Source organism: Eschrichtius robustus, chromosome 12 (genome assembly GCF_028021215.1).
Source record: "Eschrichtius robustus isolate mEscRob2 chromosome 12, mEscRob2.pri, whole genome shotgun sequence".
Lineage (NCBI taxonomy): Eukaryota > Metazoa > Chordata > Mammalia > Artiodactyla > Eschrichtiidae > Eschrichtius > Eschrichtius robustus.
In genome coordinates, this window is record NC_090835.1 from 17,918,510 (window position 1) to 17,937,243 (window position 18,734).

Sequence of the window (18,734 nt, forward strand, 5' to 3'; positions counted from 1 at the left end):
CTTACAATAATGGTAAATAACCGTAAACTAGTATCTATACCATTCCCCATTCCAAAACAAATCTATAGCAATTGTCAACACTTTTAATCAAGTTAACCATCTTCTACAGTGCCTGAATTACTTTACTTGCCTCAAATAAAAATGTTAAGAAAAATTAATTAGGTTTCTGCTATTTCCTCTCTTTTTTTTAAATACAGCAGGTTTATTTCCTCTCTTTCAATTATAAAATTTTATTATAGAGAGCATCACATCAAACCCTATTACCACCAGACAAGGCAAGGCAGGAAGGAGAATAAGGAGGGAAGGGTACTAAATAATTCCGATTCTCAACTAGTTATGCTAAGAAAGGGAGTAAAGAAAAAGAAATAAACAAATTTCAGCTAAAGGATTCAATATGCTCAACAAATACTGGCACAAATAACTAATAAAAAATGCAATAACTCTATTTTTCTCAACAGAGGAGCAGAAATTCCAGCAAGCAATAAAATAGGTAAAAGGAGTAAAGGAACAAAGTAACAAAAGGCTGGAACCCATTCCATCCCTGAATAATCTGAGCTAACTGTAAAGCAAACAATACAAAATCAAAAAAGGAGTAAATGTTTTATATCTACAATCCAGATTTTAAAGTATTAAAAACCTTGTATATGAACCTTTAAAAAAAAAAAAGTATGAAGAGGCAAACTCTCAGGTGCAGAAACTTACAAGATATCTGCACTTGTGCACACATGCATATAAAACAATCACGTGAAAAGTTTTCAGGACTAAGCAAAATCTAGTTAATTATGTACATTAAAATAACTTTAGAAGACGCACACGTAGAGAATGGACTTGAGGACACGGGGAGGGGGAAGGATAAGCTGGGACGAAGTGAGACAGTGGCATGGACTTATATATACTACCAAATGTAAAACAGATAGCTAGTGGGAAGCAGCCACATAGCACAGGGAGATCAGCTCAGTGTTTTGTGACCACCTAGAGGGGTGGGATAGGGAGGGTGGGGGGGAGGGAGATGCAAGAGGGAAGAGATATGGGGATATATGTATATGTATAACTGATTCACTTTGTTATAAAGCAGAAACTAACGCACCACTGTAAAGCAATTGTACTCCAATAAAGATGTTAAAAAATTTTTTTTAAAATAACTTTAGAGAAGAAATTCTATAGTCAGACTATAATCATGCCAAAAGATATGCACTGGATGCCTTAGAGATGATGTAACAAAGATTTTTAGGTATCAGGTAGTTGTGCAGTGTGCCTAGAACCCCTCATAAATACATACCCATGCCGCTTTAGGCAACTACCCACAATAAGTGAAACTTACTGCTTATTTTAGAGAGGGCTTAGGTCTAACAGACTGTCAAAGGTGGAGGAAGACTTAAGTAATTAATTTATATTCATTATTCTTCCATTTCAATAATTAGGATTTAAAATAATCTTTTTAAAACTACTAGGAATGTAAGTTATTCTCTCTACCTCTCGAAATCTCTCTCTGTGTACCATTATAGGAATGAACTACTAGCTACAAGCAATTTCTAAATTATATTCATGGCGTCTAAGACAGGAAGAGGATTTTCATAAATGGCCTCAGTTTGAGTAAGCCTACATATACTCTTGTTCATTATAAACCCACATAGAGGGCATAAAACGGCAACTGTCTTTTAACCGACCATTCATTGAAGTTTCTAATTTCGTTAATTTTTAATTTTTGGAGTTTCTCACCTAAGAAACTGTAACTTCAGTTCTGGAGAGTAGCTATAATCCATCTTCCCCTATAAAATTTTAAAGTTCAAAAGTAATTTTAAAAGGACAAGAAAATATGACTAAAAAAATTTTTTAAAGAACTTTAAGCATTCAACTATGTAATTCTATCTACCCTGCCCCATTAAACAAAATACAGATATAGAAACATGCTTTTATTCCTTTCACTCACTCATTCAACACCTGTTTGTTTGAAAACCTACTATGTTCAGGCATTCACTGTGCTAGGCCTTATATGGAAAAGATAGTCCCCCCTGGTGTCCAGAATCTGACAGTTCAGGAAGTCAAGCAAACAAGTGAATGGACAATTTCCGCTTTAAAGAGGGAGTATTTATATACTGACAATACTAATTTTAGAAAACAGATAATCTTTTCATGCCAATATATGTATTTTAAGATATACGCACCATGTGGCACATGGGATCTTAGTTCCCTGACGAGGGATCGAACCTGTGCCCCCTGCAGTGGGAGCATGGAGTCTTAACCACTGGACTGCCAGGGAAGTCCCCATGCCAAAATATTTTGAAGCATTTAACACAGAGCTTTCACTAATTAAAAGCAAAAAACAAAAACAACAAAATGAAGTTTTACCAATAAGAAAATCACCAAAAGATTTAAAAAAACAAAAAAAAACAGATATGAAGCCACAATTCATAAAAGAGTTATTAAGGACATGGATGTTCAATTTCACTTGCAATCAGAGACACAAATTCACGTACATACCCACAAAAATACTGAAGAAATAAACTATGTGCATTTATATAAACATAGAAGCATAAATGAAAACATTTTGAGGTCAATTTGGCAATATTAATAAAAATTTTAAGTGTGCATACACCATGACCTAGCAACTCCTTTTCTACAAATTAAAAAAAAAGCAACACCAAATCTATACATATATTCAACATATGACATTCATCAACACAAAAACGTATTTACAAGGAGGCTCACTACAAGCACTACCTGTAACAGCCAAAAAATAAATGCCCATCACCAGTGGGAACAGAGAAAATGAACTATATACATATAATCTGTTCACATAACAGAAAATAATGCTGCTATTTCAAATAAACAGACAAACAGAAGACACAGCTGTAAATGTACTGATATAAAGAAGATTTCAAAGCTCTTCTAAAAGTAAAATACAACTAGCATATAACATGTTCCTATTTTCTTTATATATTCCTAGGACAACTGGGGATCTTTTTAAAACTATGAACATACTTATGTTTTTTATAATTTAAAAGATGACCTATTACAAATAGCAGGAGAGGTATACTGGCAAGGACATACTCTCAAACTAGCTAAAAAAGAACAAAATGCTACTTCTACCCACCACTCTTAGCAAAAATTTTTTTAAAAGCAACAGCTTATCTATGTCTATTCAAACACAAAAGTAAATTTGAAAAATATTACAGACATGTTTTTATGTACCATGTACCAATATATTATGATACAGACAAAAATGGCTGAAATGAAAAATATTAATGTATCACTGATTAACACTTGGACTCTGAACTTCCCTGGTGGTCCAGTGGTTAAGACTCCACACTTCCACTGCAGGGGGCACAGGTTCAATCCCTAGTCAGGGAAGTTCCACATGCCACATGGTGTGGCCAAAAAGTAAAATTAAAAAAAAAGACTTGGATTCTGCCTGATTAAGAAAAATAATTCGGGGCTTCCTGGTGGCGCAGTGGTTGAGAGTCTGCCTGCCAATGCAGGGGACACGGGTTCGAGCCCTGGTCTGGGAAGATCCCACATGCCGCGGAGCAAATGGGCCCGTGAGCCACAACTACTGAGCCTGCGCATCTGGAGCCTGTGCTCCGCAACAAGAGAGGCCGCGATAGTGAGAGGCCCGCGCACCGCGATGAAAAGTAGCCCCCGCTTGCCGCAACTAGAGAAAGCCCTCGCACAGAAACGAAGACCCAACACAGCCAAAAAGGAAAAAAAATTAAAAAAATCAGGTACTTATAAAAAAAAAATTGTTTAAAAAAAATTTTTAAAAAAAGAAAAATAATTCGTAAACTGCCTTTCTGAAAAATCAGAGAAAAAAACATAAATTCAAAGTATTTATGGTTCAAAGATGAAAAATATTTTAAAAGTAATTATGTTTATGTATGCTTAGGCATTTAATGACTGTTCAAGTCATTTTCAGAGGTAGGTCGACTACCTATTTAGCAAATTAAAACATTATACAAATATTTAGATTAATTTAATACCTACATATCTGTGTTTCATCCAATTTAATTTGAAAGAATTGAAAATGGTATTACTAAATTCACAATCACAAGTTGCTTCACACCCACAAAGCAGTGGTATAATTTAACCTGTTTCACCATAACTCGTAATTTTAAATGAGAGCCATAACTTATTGAAGTAAAAGATGAGTTACCATAATGTCTAAGTACTATCTGTCTAACTACCTCTGCACTATTTATAAACATCCCCAAGAAATATTCTTAACCACATTCAATTCAATAGTAAATCTTACGTATGCTTCTAATACATAGCATGTCTTCATCTTGGCATGTGCTTTAAAAAAAAAAAATTAGTATTGATAAGTAAACATATGCATACAGTTAAAATAATTTTCAACAGTACAATAGGGTACACAGTGAAAATAAAGTCTCCCTCCAATCCCAAGCCCCCAAGAGCAGCTCAATGATAAAGCTTTAATTTCTCCCAAAAGAAAAGTATTTTAGGAACATACTTAAAACCAAAGCTTAAGAATTTGATATTTTAAGCCAAACTGTTAAGCAGGAGAACATAACATGTAATAAAGGGTTAGGTGAATTACACTATCTTGTTGCAAATCCCATGTGATTAAGTAACTGAAGAAAAAAATGAGACCATTTATGCTACCTAAAAATACTCACAAATGAAATGTGATCAAATAAAAACTGCCCCTAAATATGAATTCATGGTTAACATACCCACAATTCATTAAATTAGGTATTGTCACTCCACACTCCAAATTGTTAATGCCAATTTAAATACTGAACAATTCGTGCTTCCCTGGTGGCGCAGTGGCTGAGAATCCACCTGCCAGGGCGGGGGACACGGGTTCGATCCCTGGTCCGGGAGGATCCCGCATGCCGCGGAGCAGCTGAGCCCGTGCGCAACAACTGAGCCTGCGCTCAGGAGCCTGCAAGCCACAGCTGCTGGGCCTGCGTGCCTGGAGCCTGTGCTCCGCGGCGGGAGAGGCCACCACGGTGCGCCCCCCCCCCCACGCTCCACGGCAGGCAGGTGGCCCCTGCTCGCTGCAGCTGGATTTGGGGGGGTGCCGCGCACAGCGGCAGGGACCCAACGCAGCCAAAAATAAAAATTAATTAATTAATTAGATACTGAACAATTCAACTTAACAAATACTTCTTCCCTTCAATAAAGGGAACCCTAAAAATATAAAGTCCTGAAAAGAAAGTATTTAAAATAACACAGAGTATGACACACAATTTAAAAGGTCAGCTTCATTTTAGTGGAGAGTAACTTTTCAGTACAATGTTTTACCAAGGGCTAAAAATGGTTACTTACTGGAGGGAAAAGAGGGACTCTAAAAAAATGTTTTAAAATAAAAAGTCACTAAGTAGAATCTTTTCATAAATTGTTACTTTTCATTTTAAAAGAAATGTTACTTATTTGAGTGATAGAAAGGTTCTAGACAAAGTATAAAGATTTATAATATCAAATATAAAACAGAAAGAAAAAATTTTAAAATATTTGATTAATGTTTCCACTGTCATACACATTTAAAGTCTAAATGCCACTGACCCACATAAAGGTGGTTCAAGTTTTTTTTTTTTTTAAAAGCTGTCAATATTTTAAATACTTGTAAGCTGGAAATCAATAACTACTATATAGATCACAAGACATAGAACTTGTTCTAATGGATAATCAGTTATCAAACAACCAGACACATCAAAACTTAGAGAAAAATCTAATGTTCTCCTAAAAATTAAACCTTTAAAGTAGAATTAAACGCATACCCATTAAATCCAGTGACAATTTTCAGTATCCTTTCCTTCATTTCATCAAAGGGAATATATTCGACATTAGGGTTGGGAGGACCTCTTGGTTCAGGAGCTGAAGTTCTGAAATCATCCATCACTTTCTCCAGTTTGAAAATAAAATAGCCTTTAAACTGGGACCACTGAATCCTATAAGCAAAAAATTAAAAAAATATATAATACCACGTAGGGTCACAATTCTTGAACAAAAAGCACAAATACAGAATTTACCATGACACTAATGCTAACAAAATTAAGATCTGGAAAAGTAGTCGTGAAAATGTCTTCGTTCAGTAGCCTGCACCACGCCTGATCAATCTGACTCATAAGGTCCAACTTGGTTCCATCCAATTCTCCCAAACTCCTGACCCAAACAAAACCTAAATCAGATTAAAATCTTTAAAATTAACTACTTCTGGCTGAAAGCTTATTGTCTAAGTCCCCCCTCCACATTTTTAAAACATTATCTTGTTCTGACTCTATCTATCCCTCATAACAAACCTAACCCAGGAGGCGTTACTGTCCCCATTTAAAAGAGGCTATTGGAAATTGGCCCAACCTTACATTTATAATTTTAAGTGGACAAATGAGAATGACTCCATACCCTAAGCTCTTAACATCCAAGGTATAGTGCTTATATAGACTAGTAAATGTTTGTTTTTTATCTCTTAAATAGCAAAATAAACTTCAATTTCTCCTTTTTCTTTTGCTTTTAACTAAAATTTTTAGTATTTTGTCATTTAAAAGGTATATATCATAGGTTCTATCCAAGATGTAGCCTGCAAAGTAAAAAAATACATAATACCCTTGTGTAATTTTCACATCTGTTCATGAACTTTTAATATAAACATCGTTTTACCCCCTCTCCCTCACATTTTACCACTAATATAAGGATATTTTGTGACACCTGCCTAAATAGCCTAAAGTCTAGGAGATGCAAGAGTCAGGAAGGCCAACCATTCCTCCAAACACTATAACCATTACTGGCAGCAGATAGATCTCTTACACAGGAGATGACTTAAGCAAGATAAGACTGCTAGTCTGCAATCACTCTTCCATCCCATCCAGCAACCCTACAAATAAGGCGGCAGTTCTCAAAGTGAGGCCCAAGAGGTCAAAGCTATTTTCATAAGAATAGAGTTGACTTTTTCAATGACAGTAGGTGCAAAAGCAGCAGTGGGTAAAATGGACAACACTTCAGCACACATCAAGGATGCAGTACCCAACCATACTAGAAGTAGTCGTTACCTTCTTTATCAACAGAGACTCACAGTTTAAAACAAAACAAAAAAACCTGTTTCACTGGAAAGTTTAATAAAACAAATTTACTAACTTAATTAAATCTGAACCTTTGAAAACACACACATCTTTTTAATATCCCGTGTAACAAGATAAGAAGTATACATAAAGGTCATCTGTTGCATAACAAAACATTATGGACATCTCAAGTCACAAAAAGTTAAATACTGCTGCCAGTTGAATGAAAGCCATTTTTACTTGAAAGGAATGTCAAACAAATAATGCTTATTCAGACCAAGAAAAATTGCTAGACATTACCTCAAAAATGAACAAGTGAGTGTATCACTTGAAGAAAATCAACTGCAATATTGGTGGCCACTGATAAGATTTCAACTTCAAAATAAAAATGTAAAATCTAGAAAATGTTTGTTCTTCACTGTGAGCTTCAAAGGTTCCCGATACATTCCCAAGACATTTCAAAACCTACCACTGTTGATATAAAAAATATTGTGACACCCCCCCCCCAAAAGTAGAGGCAACAAGAGAAATAAATTGAGCTGTATCAAAGTCAAAAAGTTGTGTATCAAAGGACACTATCAGCAAAGAGTGAAAAGGCAACCCACAGAATGGGAGCAACTATTTGCAAGTCATCTATCTGATAAGGTTTTAATATCCAGGACATATAAAGAACTCCCACAACTCAACACCAAAAAAACAGACAACTCTATTTTAAAAATGGGCAGGGCTTCCCTGGTGGCACAGTGCTTAAGAATCTGCCTGCCAATGGAGGGGACACGGGTTCGAGCCCTGGTCCGGTAAGATCCCACATGCCACAGAGCAACTAAGGCCGTGCACTGCAACTACTGAGCCCATTTGCCACAACTGACATATCTGCACGCCTAGAGCCCGTGCTCTGCAACAAGAGAAGCCACCACAATAAGAAGCCCGCGCACCACAATGAAGAGTAGCCCCCACTCACCGCAACTAGAGAAAGCCCGCGCGCTGCAACGAAGACCCAACGCAGCCAAAAATAAATAAATAAAAATAAAAAATAAGTAAAAATGTGCATGAATAGACATTTCTTTAAAGATAATAGGAATGGCCAACAAGCAAATGAAAAGATGCTCAACATTATTTAGGGAAATGAATATCAAAAATCACAGTAAGACAGAACTCCACATCCATCAGATTGATTGTTATCCAAAAAAACAAACCAACCCCCCACACAAAAAATAACAACTACTGCCTGGCAAGTATGTAGAGAAACTGAAACCCATGTGCATTGCTTGTGGGAATGTAAAATGGTGGGGTCACTGTGGAAAACAGCATGGCGGTTCCTCAAAAAAATCAAAGAATTACCATATTATCCAACAATTCCATTTCTAGACACCCAAAAGAGGTGAAAACAGAAACTCAATCACATGAAACTCACTTATACACAATGGTAGAAACTACCCAAGTGTCCCTCAACAGATGAAGAGATAACCAAAATGTGGTATATACAATAGGACATAGCCTTAAAGAAGAAGAAAATTCTGACACATACTAAAACAATGATTAATCTTGAACACATTATGCTAAGTGAGATAAGCCAGACACAAAAGAACAAGTATTTTGATTCTACTTTTAAGAGGTATCCAAAATAGTCAAATTCAAAGAGACAGCAAAAAGGCATATGCCAGGGTCCTGAAGAAGGGATGGGCGAGATGTTACTGTTTAAAGGGGTACATAATTACAGAAGATCGATAAATGGCCAATAAGCACATGAAAAGATGCTTGACATTATTAGTCATTAAGGAAATGCACATCAAAACCACAAGATACCATTCCACACCCACTAAAGTTGTTATAATAAAAATGACGGACAGTGCTCACTTCAGCAGCACATATACTAAAACTGGAGCAATATAGAACAGGATTAGCATGGCCCCTGTGCAAGGATGACATGCGAATTCATGAAGCGTTCCATATTTTTCGTGGATGGAGCTAGAGACTGTCATACAGAGTGAAGTAAGTCAGAAAGAGAAAAACAAATATCGTATATTAATGCATATATGTGGAATCTAGAAAAATGGTACAGATGAACCGGTTTGTAAGGCAGAAATAGAGACACAGATGTAGAGAACAAATGTATTGACACCAAGGGGGGGGGGGCAATTGGGGCAGGGGGGATGAACTGGGAGATTGGGATTGACAAATATACACCAACATGTACAAAATAGATAATTAACAAGAACCTGCTGTATTAAAAAATGAAATACAAAAAAAAAACTACAGGCTTTTTTTCTGATTATAAAAGTAATAAAGCTCAATGTAGATATGCCAAGCAAAACAGGAAAAATATAAAATCATCGGCAATCTCACCTCAACATGACCATCATTAATATTATTAATATCCTCCAGAGAGTATTTATGAATTTTCATATGCACTACTTCTTTCATTTTATGTAAATGAAGTTTGAATTATGTACATTTTTCCATTCAACAATGTGTCATTCACATTTCCATTTTCAAAATATACTGACTTTCGTTATTCTAATGGTTCAGTCCACTGAATAGATGCATGACAATCTCTTACTGACAGATATATATATATGTGTGTGGGCGTGTATTTCGTTTATCTTTCACAGTTAATGCACTAAAACCTATATTCTGGTAAACGTTCTTGTGCATACCAATTGATATTACCAATAAAGGTATATGCAAATACTTCTAAAAAAAATGATGGACAATAAACAAGTGTTGGGGGACTTCCCTGGTGGCGCAGTGGTTAAGAATCCGCCTGCCAATGCAGGGGACACGGGTTCAATCCCTGGTCCGGGAAGATCCCACATGCCGCGGAGCAACTAAGCCCCTGCACCACAACTACTGAGCCTGCGCTCTAGAGCACGTGAGCCACAACTACTGAGCCCACGCACTACAACTACCGAAGCCCACGCGCCTAGAGCCCAAGCTCCGCAACAAGCAAAGCCACCGCAATGAGAAGCCCGCGCACCGCAACGAAGAGTAGCCCCGCTCACCGCAACTGGAGAAAGCCCACGCACAGCAATGAAGACCCAACGAGCCAAAAATAAGTAAATAAATAATAAATTAAAAAACAAACAAGTGTTGGGAAGGATGCACGGCAATCGTTGACAGGAAGTGCAAAATGGTGTTGATGGGAATGCAACCTACACATTGTTGATGGATGCAGGGCAATCGTTGATGGGAAATGCAAAATGGTGTTGATAGGAATGCAACCTATACATTGTTGATGGGAATGCAAAATGGTGTAGCCATTTTGGAAAATAGTTTGGCTTGGCAGTTCCTCAAAAAATTAAAGAGAGTTGATGTATGACCTGACAACTTACTCTGTTAAATGACTGAATTACATCGTATGTAAATTTTACTACTATTATTTTTAAAATATGGTGAGGGTGATTATCTAAAGCTAACTGCATGACTACGTTTTCCCTCCTTTCCCTAGTCTTCTTTGGGAAGGGGAATTTGAGATTTAACAAGCAGAGGCAGCATATTTTAATCTCTAACATGCCTAATATTAATTTCTGAGTAGTATACAATTGTCAATGGTTACTAAAATTTATCTTTAAATTTCACTAGACTCCCTACAGTCATTTAACTAATACTTAAACACACCAGGGGAGGGTACTGAAATAGGAGTCTTACACTTTTCATTTCTTAAATTAAGAATCTTTCTGTAGTTTTAATAATCACCCACTAAGTCATAACCTGTTTCATTAATTAGAATTTCCATATACACATGGGTTTCTTAACCCACCTTTCCACTAACTGCTTGAGAATCCACCCATGACATCCAAACAACAGCAGCAACACATTAATGGGAACAGGGAGACAAGGAGTGATAGAGACCAGGTAAAGCAAACTATGAGGAGCTTCAAAGACTCTAGGTCACCAATTCTAGGTCAGATGGTAATTAAGTCCCATAAAATGAAATGAATTATGTACAATTTGTATTTTAAGTTCCAAATGTATCAAGCACACTTACTCTAAATCAGATCCAATAGATGCAAGTCAAATTCCTATGCCATATATAATTGAAAAAATGCTTCTATAAAATGTGAAAGATAATGTTTTTGATGTAACACAACTGATAAAAACAAAAGCAGAAAATGCTTCCCTGAAAATTATGTAATGTGAGCACAAAAACAGGCCAAGAGTAAATCAACTAAAAATTTGGCAATAGAAATAATTTTCTTAGGAATGTACTCACAGGACAAGAAACTACAAAACAAAAACAAAACAAACAAAAAAACCCTTATTTTTCACATGAAAATAAAATTATTCTAAACAGATGCTCACGAAACATAAACACGTTTTCAACTTTAGAATCAACTCCTCCACATAAAAATTTCCTCCAAAAGTAAAATACATACTCAGAATTTAAATCTACTTTGCTAAAATTAACTCGAGAATTTACTGAAATTCATTACTCATTAATTTTTTTAAGTAACTTAACCTCCCTTCACTTGCTTTTCTTCTTTCCCTTCATGCAGTTTCTCCTCTACGAAGGCAAAACAACTCTCATCACTAATAAATATATCCTCCTTCCAAACACCACACTGACCTTTTTCTTCCACAGGAACTCTCAAGTACTAATAAAACAAACATGTTTCCCTCACAATTCTCAGGTTAAAGGTATTTTTCAGAGACTCAAGAGCCAAAAATCCATCTCTTATTTCCCAGCTAGTTCTAGAACATTTCAGTGACCAGTAGCCACATCTTAACTTGTTGCCCCTTACAGTTCCAAATTCTATTAAGATTACTTCCTATTCAGACTAATTGCTTTCCACACAAAATCTGTGTGGGAAGCTAACAGAAGAGAGCACAGGAGAGCCCTACACTATCTCCAACGGAGAGCAGATACTGTACCATTTGTAAACAAAGGGGAATATGGAAAAAATGAATGAATGAAAACAAAAAGAAAATTAATAGGGCTGATCACTGACACAAGGTGACAGGCTTTGAATCAGGAGACTTAAAAGTGCCACAGAATTCGTCGTAACTATCTGACTGGAGCAAACAAAGACAAGTAAATTTAATCTGAATATTGAATTACGTGAGTGATAAAGATGGGCAAAAATCAGAACACAACTGCTTACACAAAATCTTGACATTTTTAAGAACTTCCTTTAAATTACAAATCACTAGCTCAGAAAACCTCTACAAGTGGGGTCCCAACCAAGAGAATATTCCTTGCATAATTTCTTTTGCATAATTATACCTTTAAAATACATTATACTTTACCAATTAATTGAGCAAGCATTAAAATGTCAGTGGAACAGAGAGCCCAGAAACAGACCCATAAATAAATGGAAACTCAGTATATGGGAAAGGACAGATTTTTCAGCAAATAGTCTGAGAAATGACAGAGCTATTACAAACTTTTACTACAGTTTAAAAATTTAAAAGATGTCTGTTCCCCCCCCCCCTTTCTGATTATATAAATAGGACAGTCATCAGAAAAAATTACAAAACACAGAAACAATGAAAATTGTCCATAATGTGCCCAGTAGTCATTACTAAAGTACATGTTTAGTGTATTTTTTCACTAATATTTATTTATTTAAATTGGGTATCCTTGATTAATATCCCTTTGTTTCCCTACCTCATTCACTGTGGGTATTGTCACGGGACCAGTAGTCTCTGAAAGTAAGATTTTTAATATGTATCACATATGGTAGTACCATTATTTAATAACCACCATTTTAAACAAAGAATTTAGGTTTGCTTCCAGCTCATTACAATTAAAAATAACTGTGTTTAATATCCCAATAATAAACTTTGTAGGCATCTGTTTATTACCTTAGGATAAATTCCTGTAAGTGGAATTACTGAGTCAAAAGTATGAAATATAAGGACTTTTCATACATATATTCAAAAGCCCCTCAGAAATGCTGTACCACTTTATAGTGCCATCAGTATAGAAACACCTATTTCATTCCAGTATTACATGCTTTCAAAACTCTTGTATATTTAATAGTAGAAAAACACTTTAATTTGCCTTTCATTCATTGCAAGTGAAACTGAGTATTTTTACCTATGCTTACTACCCACAAAACATTCCTTTTGGGTCTGAATAGGTCCTTTGCAATCCCTCATCCTGTAGTCCCTCAATTTTGGCACCACTGACACTGTAAGCCTGATAATTCTTTGTCAAAGACGGATGTCCTATGAACTGTAGAATGGTGAGCAGCAATCCTTGATCTCTACCCACTAGAAGTCATTAGCACCCAACCTTCAACTGCCCCCCAAATTCTGACAATAAAAAATGTCTATAAATATTGCCAAGTGTTTCCTGGGAGACAAAAAGCATCCCCAGTTAAAAACCACTGCCTACTCCACCCCTTTAAAATTGTCTTTTTCTTACTCTCATGGTATTACAGAAAAAGTAAAATTACTATGTAACACAAGTATGAACATAACTTTTGCATTCTCATTTTGTACCGACTGCTGCAAAAATAAAAATTGTTTTCATATGAATGTTGAAGTGACACTAAAATATTTATCTAATTGTTCCTATGTTGAAATTATCTTTGAAATGTCATACATTTCTTTGCTCAGAAACTCATATCTGAAGATGGAATGGTACCTGCTCCAAAGCAATAAAATTATGACACAAATTCTGAAGGGAAAGTATTTGGCACTAAAAGTGAAGTTTTCAAATTAAGAGTGCTAAATATCTAATGATAATTATACACAAAAAGGATCCAATCAGATGGAAAAGAAAGCTTCAGCAGGTAATGCTAACGTTCAGGTAATACCTTAGTGCAAACTTGGGTTTCTTCTTTGGCAACTTGTATATTCGTGATAAGGACTCTAACATGTCTAAAGATTCAAGTTGCACTCCTCTACTCACCCATCTCTCTCTACCAATTAAAACAAAAAGTTCAAGAAACAGTGTGTTCTGGTTAGCCTGATTTATGCTTAACTCTTAGCTAAACTTTGACCCTTTTTTGAAAATCTTTCTCAAATTTACTAACAGATCAACATGGATCCTTCCCTTCCACACAGACAGTTGAACCAAACAAGTATGAACCAAAGATAGATCTCCTCTAACAGTATGACTCAGGCTGAAGACAGCCGATTTAGAATTCAGAGGGTACTAGGTTTTTTTAAATAGCACTAGTTTAATGGCTGCAGTGGATCTACCCTCCTCCCTGCTACTAGAGAGTAACTCTTCTCATCCCATTCACCACTGATGCTATCACTTCTTCCATAATCCATTTGATACTAATGCCAAACTGCCATCAACAGAGATGAGTCCGTTCTTCTACCACATTTGCCAGAGCCTAGGTAGGCCATGGGCCCTTTTTTCATTCTACAAACTCACAATGTAATGTCAGTGTCAACAGCAGTTAGAAAGCCCAGAAACAATGTAAGACATTGATCCTTAACAAAATTAGTTTGAAAAACAAGATACATAAACAATAAACAAATAGAAATAAAACAGCATAAACTATCAGATGCAAAGATTTCAGTGATGGTATAATAGAACAAAGAAAAAGGAGAGGTGAAATGTAGGTTTAGAGCCATCAAGAAAAGCCTTCAGGACAAAGTGAGACTTTAAAAGGTGAACCTTAAAAGCATGAGTAGAGTATGGAAAAAGGAAGTGGGAAAGTATAGGACTTAAACATAGAAGTTTAACATGGACAAATGACTTTTTCAAACTCAGCACTACTGACAGTTTAGGCTACAGAGTTCTGTATTGTGGTAGGCTGTCCTGTGCATTGTAGGATGTTCAGCAACATATGCGACCCCTACACTGTGATGCCAGTAATCCCCACCACAAATGGTGACAATCAAAACTGTCTCTAGACCCTGACAAATGAACCCTGGGGTTGGGGGGAAGGGAGGCTTGCTCCCAGTTGAAAAACACTGCAATACACAATCTCTTTTGTTGAGAATTACACTGGTTCCTGAAAAACAGTAAGGCTGGCAAAATCAGAGGTGCAACACCAAACTCTCAAAAAATTTGAAGAATAAAACAGCACGAATATATATATTTTAAGAGACAGAGGAGAAATTCTAAAATGTACATGAGTCATTCAAAAAATACTCATTAGCATTAAAATCTATCTCATGAATCACTTCTAGTCGTACAGGAAAATGCGCTGTGGAGATATGATCTAGAATTTCTTTTTCCTCGGGTGTAGTCTTCTGTTGAGAAAGGTGAAGGAAAAAAAACAACAAACAACAGCAAAAAGTCCTTCCACCTGGACCCAGATATCAATTCATGTGGTGCAAAGCAAAGGAAGCTTTAAATACTCAAGTTTTTAAAGGAGGTTGAATGAACATACATAAATGGTTTTATAATTTGTTAATGAAATATAAAATGAGTTAACACAGCAGTGGTGGTAGATTACTGTACACTTTAGTACACAGTGTTTCATCCTGGAGAATCCTTTCAGAGTTTGAAGGTGAAGCTCAAAGTGTCTTTATAGTGTTTGCAATATTGGCTTTTTATAGTGTGGTATGTGTCTATTTTGTGCTATTCCATTTACAATTATTTTTATTAGCGTTTTGAAGTATGACCCAGAGTTATGCTATCTTACAATTACTAATAAAGATATAATTATTTAGAAAGCATTTTTCTCTATCTACATACTCTCAAAACAAAGAAAAAATAATAACCACTAAAAGCATAGTATCTACTGAGAAAACAACTTGTACTCTAATCCAAGAACTGTCTGAACATGTGAAAAACAAACACATCAACACTGAAATGGATAACCCTTCCTGAGACTCTCCATCTACATAAGATGAAACTAAGAAGATTAACTGGAATTTTTTTTTTCAGGGAAATGTTTTTAAAACAAGTAACTGACTAGCCCAAACCTAACATCATGCTCAGTGGTGAAAAGCTGAAAGCTTTTCCTCTAAGATCAAGAACAAGACAAGAATGTGCACTCTCACCAGTTTTACTCAACATAGTACTGGTAGTCCTAGCCACAGCAATTAGGCAAGAAAAAGAAATAAAAGGCAACCAAGTCCAAAAGGAAGAGTAAAACTATCTCTATTTGCAGGTAACATTATATTATGTATAGAAAACTCCAAAGACACAACCAAAAGACTGTTAACACTAACAAATGAATTCAGTAAAGTTGCAGAATACAAACTCAAGATAGAAAACTCGTGTGTTTCTACACACTCATAATTCACTACTGGAAATAGAACTTAAGAAAACTATCCCAGGGGCTTCCCTGGTGGCGCAGTGGTTGAGAATCTGCCTGCTAATGCAGGGGACATGGGTTCGAGCCCTGGTCTGGGAAGATCCCACATGCCACAGAGCAGCTGGGCCCGTGAGCCACGACTACTGAGCCTGCGCGTCTGGAGCCTGTGCCCCGCAACGGGAGGGGCCGCGATAGTGAAAGGCCCGCGCACCGCGATGAAGAGCGGTCCCCGCACCGCGATGAAGAGTGGCCCCCGCTTGCCGCAACTAGAGAAAGCCCTCGCACGAACCGAAGACCCAACACAGCCAAAAGTAAATAAATAAATAAAGTAGCTATAAAATTAAAAAAAAAAAAAAAAAAAGAAAGAAAACTATCCCATTTACAACAGCATCAAAAACAATGATATACTTCGGAATGAATTTAAGCAAGGAGATGAAAGATCAGTACACTGAAAATTTTAAGACACTGATGAAGGAAAGTGAAGACACAAACAAATGCAAAGATATTCCATGCTCATGGAATGGAATAATATTGTTAAAATGGCCAAATACTACCTAAAGCAATCTACAGATTCAATGCAATCCCTACCAAAATGCCAATGGCATCTTTCAGAGAAACAGGAAAAAAAAAACCCTAAATTCTTATGGAACCACAAAAAACTCTGGATAGCCAAAGCAATCTTGAGAAACAAGAATAAAGATGGAGGCCTCACACAATCTGATTTCAACTATATAACAAAGCTATAGTAATCAAAACAGTATGGTAGTGGCATAAAAACAAACAGATCAGTGGAACAGAACAGAGGGTCCAGAAATAAACCCATGCGTGTATAAATACAGTCAATTAATTTTTGGAAAAGGAGCAAAGACTATACAAGGGGGAAAGGATAGTCTCTTCAATTAGTGGTGCTGGGAAAACTGAATAGCCACATGCAGAAGAATGAAACTGGATCACTATCTTATACCTACACAAAAATCACCTCAAAATGGATTAAAGACTTGATCATAAGACCCAAAACCATAAAACTATTAAAGATGATTTTTTGGATCTGACTCTAAAAGCAAAGGCAAAACATGCAAAAATGAAGAAATGGGACCACATCAAACTAAAAAGCTTCTGCACAGTGGAGGAAACCATCAATAAAATTAAAAGACAACCTATGAAATGGCAGAAAATATTTGCAAAGCAGATAGCTGACAGGGTTACTATCCAAGATATACAAGGAATTCATAAAACTCAATAGCAAAAAAAAAAAAAAAAAAAAACCTTATTTTTAAATGGGCAGAGAATATGAACAGACATTTCTGCAAACAAGACATTCAAATGGCCAACAGGTACAGGAAAAAGTACTCAACATCACTAATGCTGAACTGTACACTTTAAAATGACTATATGTCAATTACATCTCAATAAAGCTAGCGGAGAATGATTAAAATGGTAAATTTTATATTATGTATGTTTCACCGCAGTAAAACAGAATATAAATTTAAATAGCCATATTTAAAAGATACTACTTTTCAAACTGAGAGAGCCTCACAAAGGTTGACAAACAGATTAGGGATCAGACATCATAGTAAAACTGCATAATTCTGGAATCAAAAAGAAGATCCTGCAAAACTCCAGAGATACAAAACAGGTCACATACAGGGCTTCAGACTTAACAACAGTGCAGGAAGAAAGCAACAGGAAAATGCCTTTAAAATTCAAAAAAAACTCTTTTCAACCTAGAATTCTGTACCCCAACTATCCATTTAAGTAAATGGGTAGGGAAAAAAAAACATTTTCGGACGTTGAAAGTACAAAAAAAGATGTATTTCCTATCATGCTTTCTCTCAGTCCACCAAAACAATGAAGTAAACCAAGAGCGAGCATGTAACATGCTATCAAGGAAACTAAAGACCCAAGACGAGAAAGTGAATTTCAGAATAATGATAAAGGCAGATTCCAAGAGCAGAGGAATAAGGCAGGTCTAAGAGCAACCACTCCAGAATGGAGCAGTTAAGAAGGCTCCACAAGAGATTTTTTTAAAATATAGAATTGGTAGAAGACCTAATATGTCATATTTTGCAATGAGATCTAAACAACTAAAGTTTGGGGTGGAATTAGCCATAAGTATACAGAAAATTAAATGGAAAAAATAGCATTCACTGAGACAATGAATGTAACAAATGCTGAGCTGACCAAATTTTCAATATAATTATACTGAAGACACTGGGCAATGGAAGTGAGAAGTATGTATGTCTGAAGGAGAGCAGATAAAAAAAACTAAATCCTCACTGCAATTATTATGAAATCAATAATTAATTCCAAAAATTTAAAGAAAAAAGTGATTTTCTAAGACTGTAACTTAGAAATAGGCAGATTAACACCCCTTCCCCCAAGAAAACAATGATTTTAAAGTGGTTATCTCTAGGGAATAGGGAAAAAAAGGAAAGCACACAGAAGACTTTTTTTTGTTCCCTTTGTTATATTAATAAACTCCCTAAATCCTGTGCATGTAAAACTTCGATGAAAGTAAAAATCACATGGTAAAAAAAAAAAA

General features: G+C 35.9%; 1 protein-coding gene and 1 non-coding gene across 2 annotated transcripts in view; one reads left to right on the plus strand and one right to left on the minus strand.

Moving 5' to 3' along the window:
* The window catches only part of PPP4R2 (protein phosphatase 4 regulatory subunit 2), a 55,668-nt gene that overhangs the window by 11,182 nt on the left and 25,752 nt on the right, over positions 1–18,734 (minus strand). Inside the window, exon 3 of the mRNA XM_068557110.1 lies at positions 5,742–5,912. Within this exon, the coding sequence (XP_068413211.1) occupies positions 5,742–5,912 (171 nt within the window). The remainder of the gene's footprint in view (positions 1–5,741; positions 5,913–18,734) is intronic.
* LOC137774379 (U6 spliceosomal RNA) lies at positions 8,869–8,976 on the plus strand. Its single transcript, XR_011075899.1, has one exon. It is a non-coding gene; the product is annotated as a U6 spliceosomal RNA (small nuclear RNA).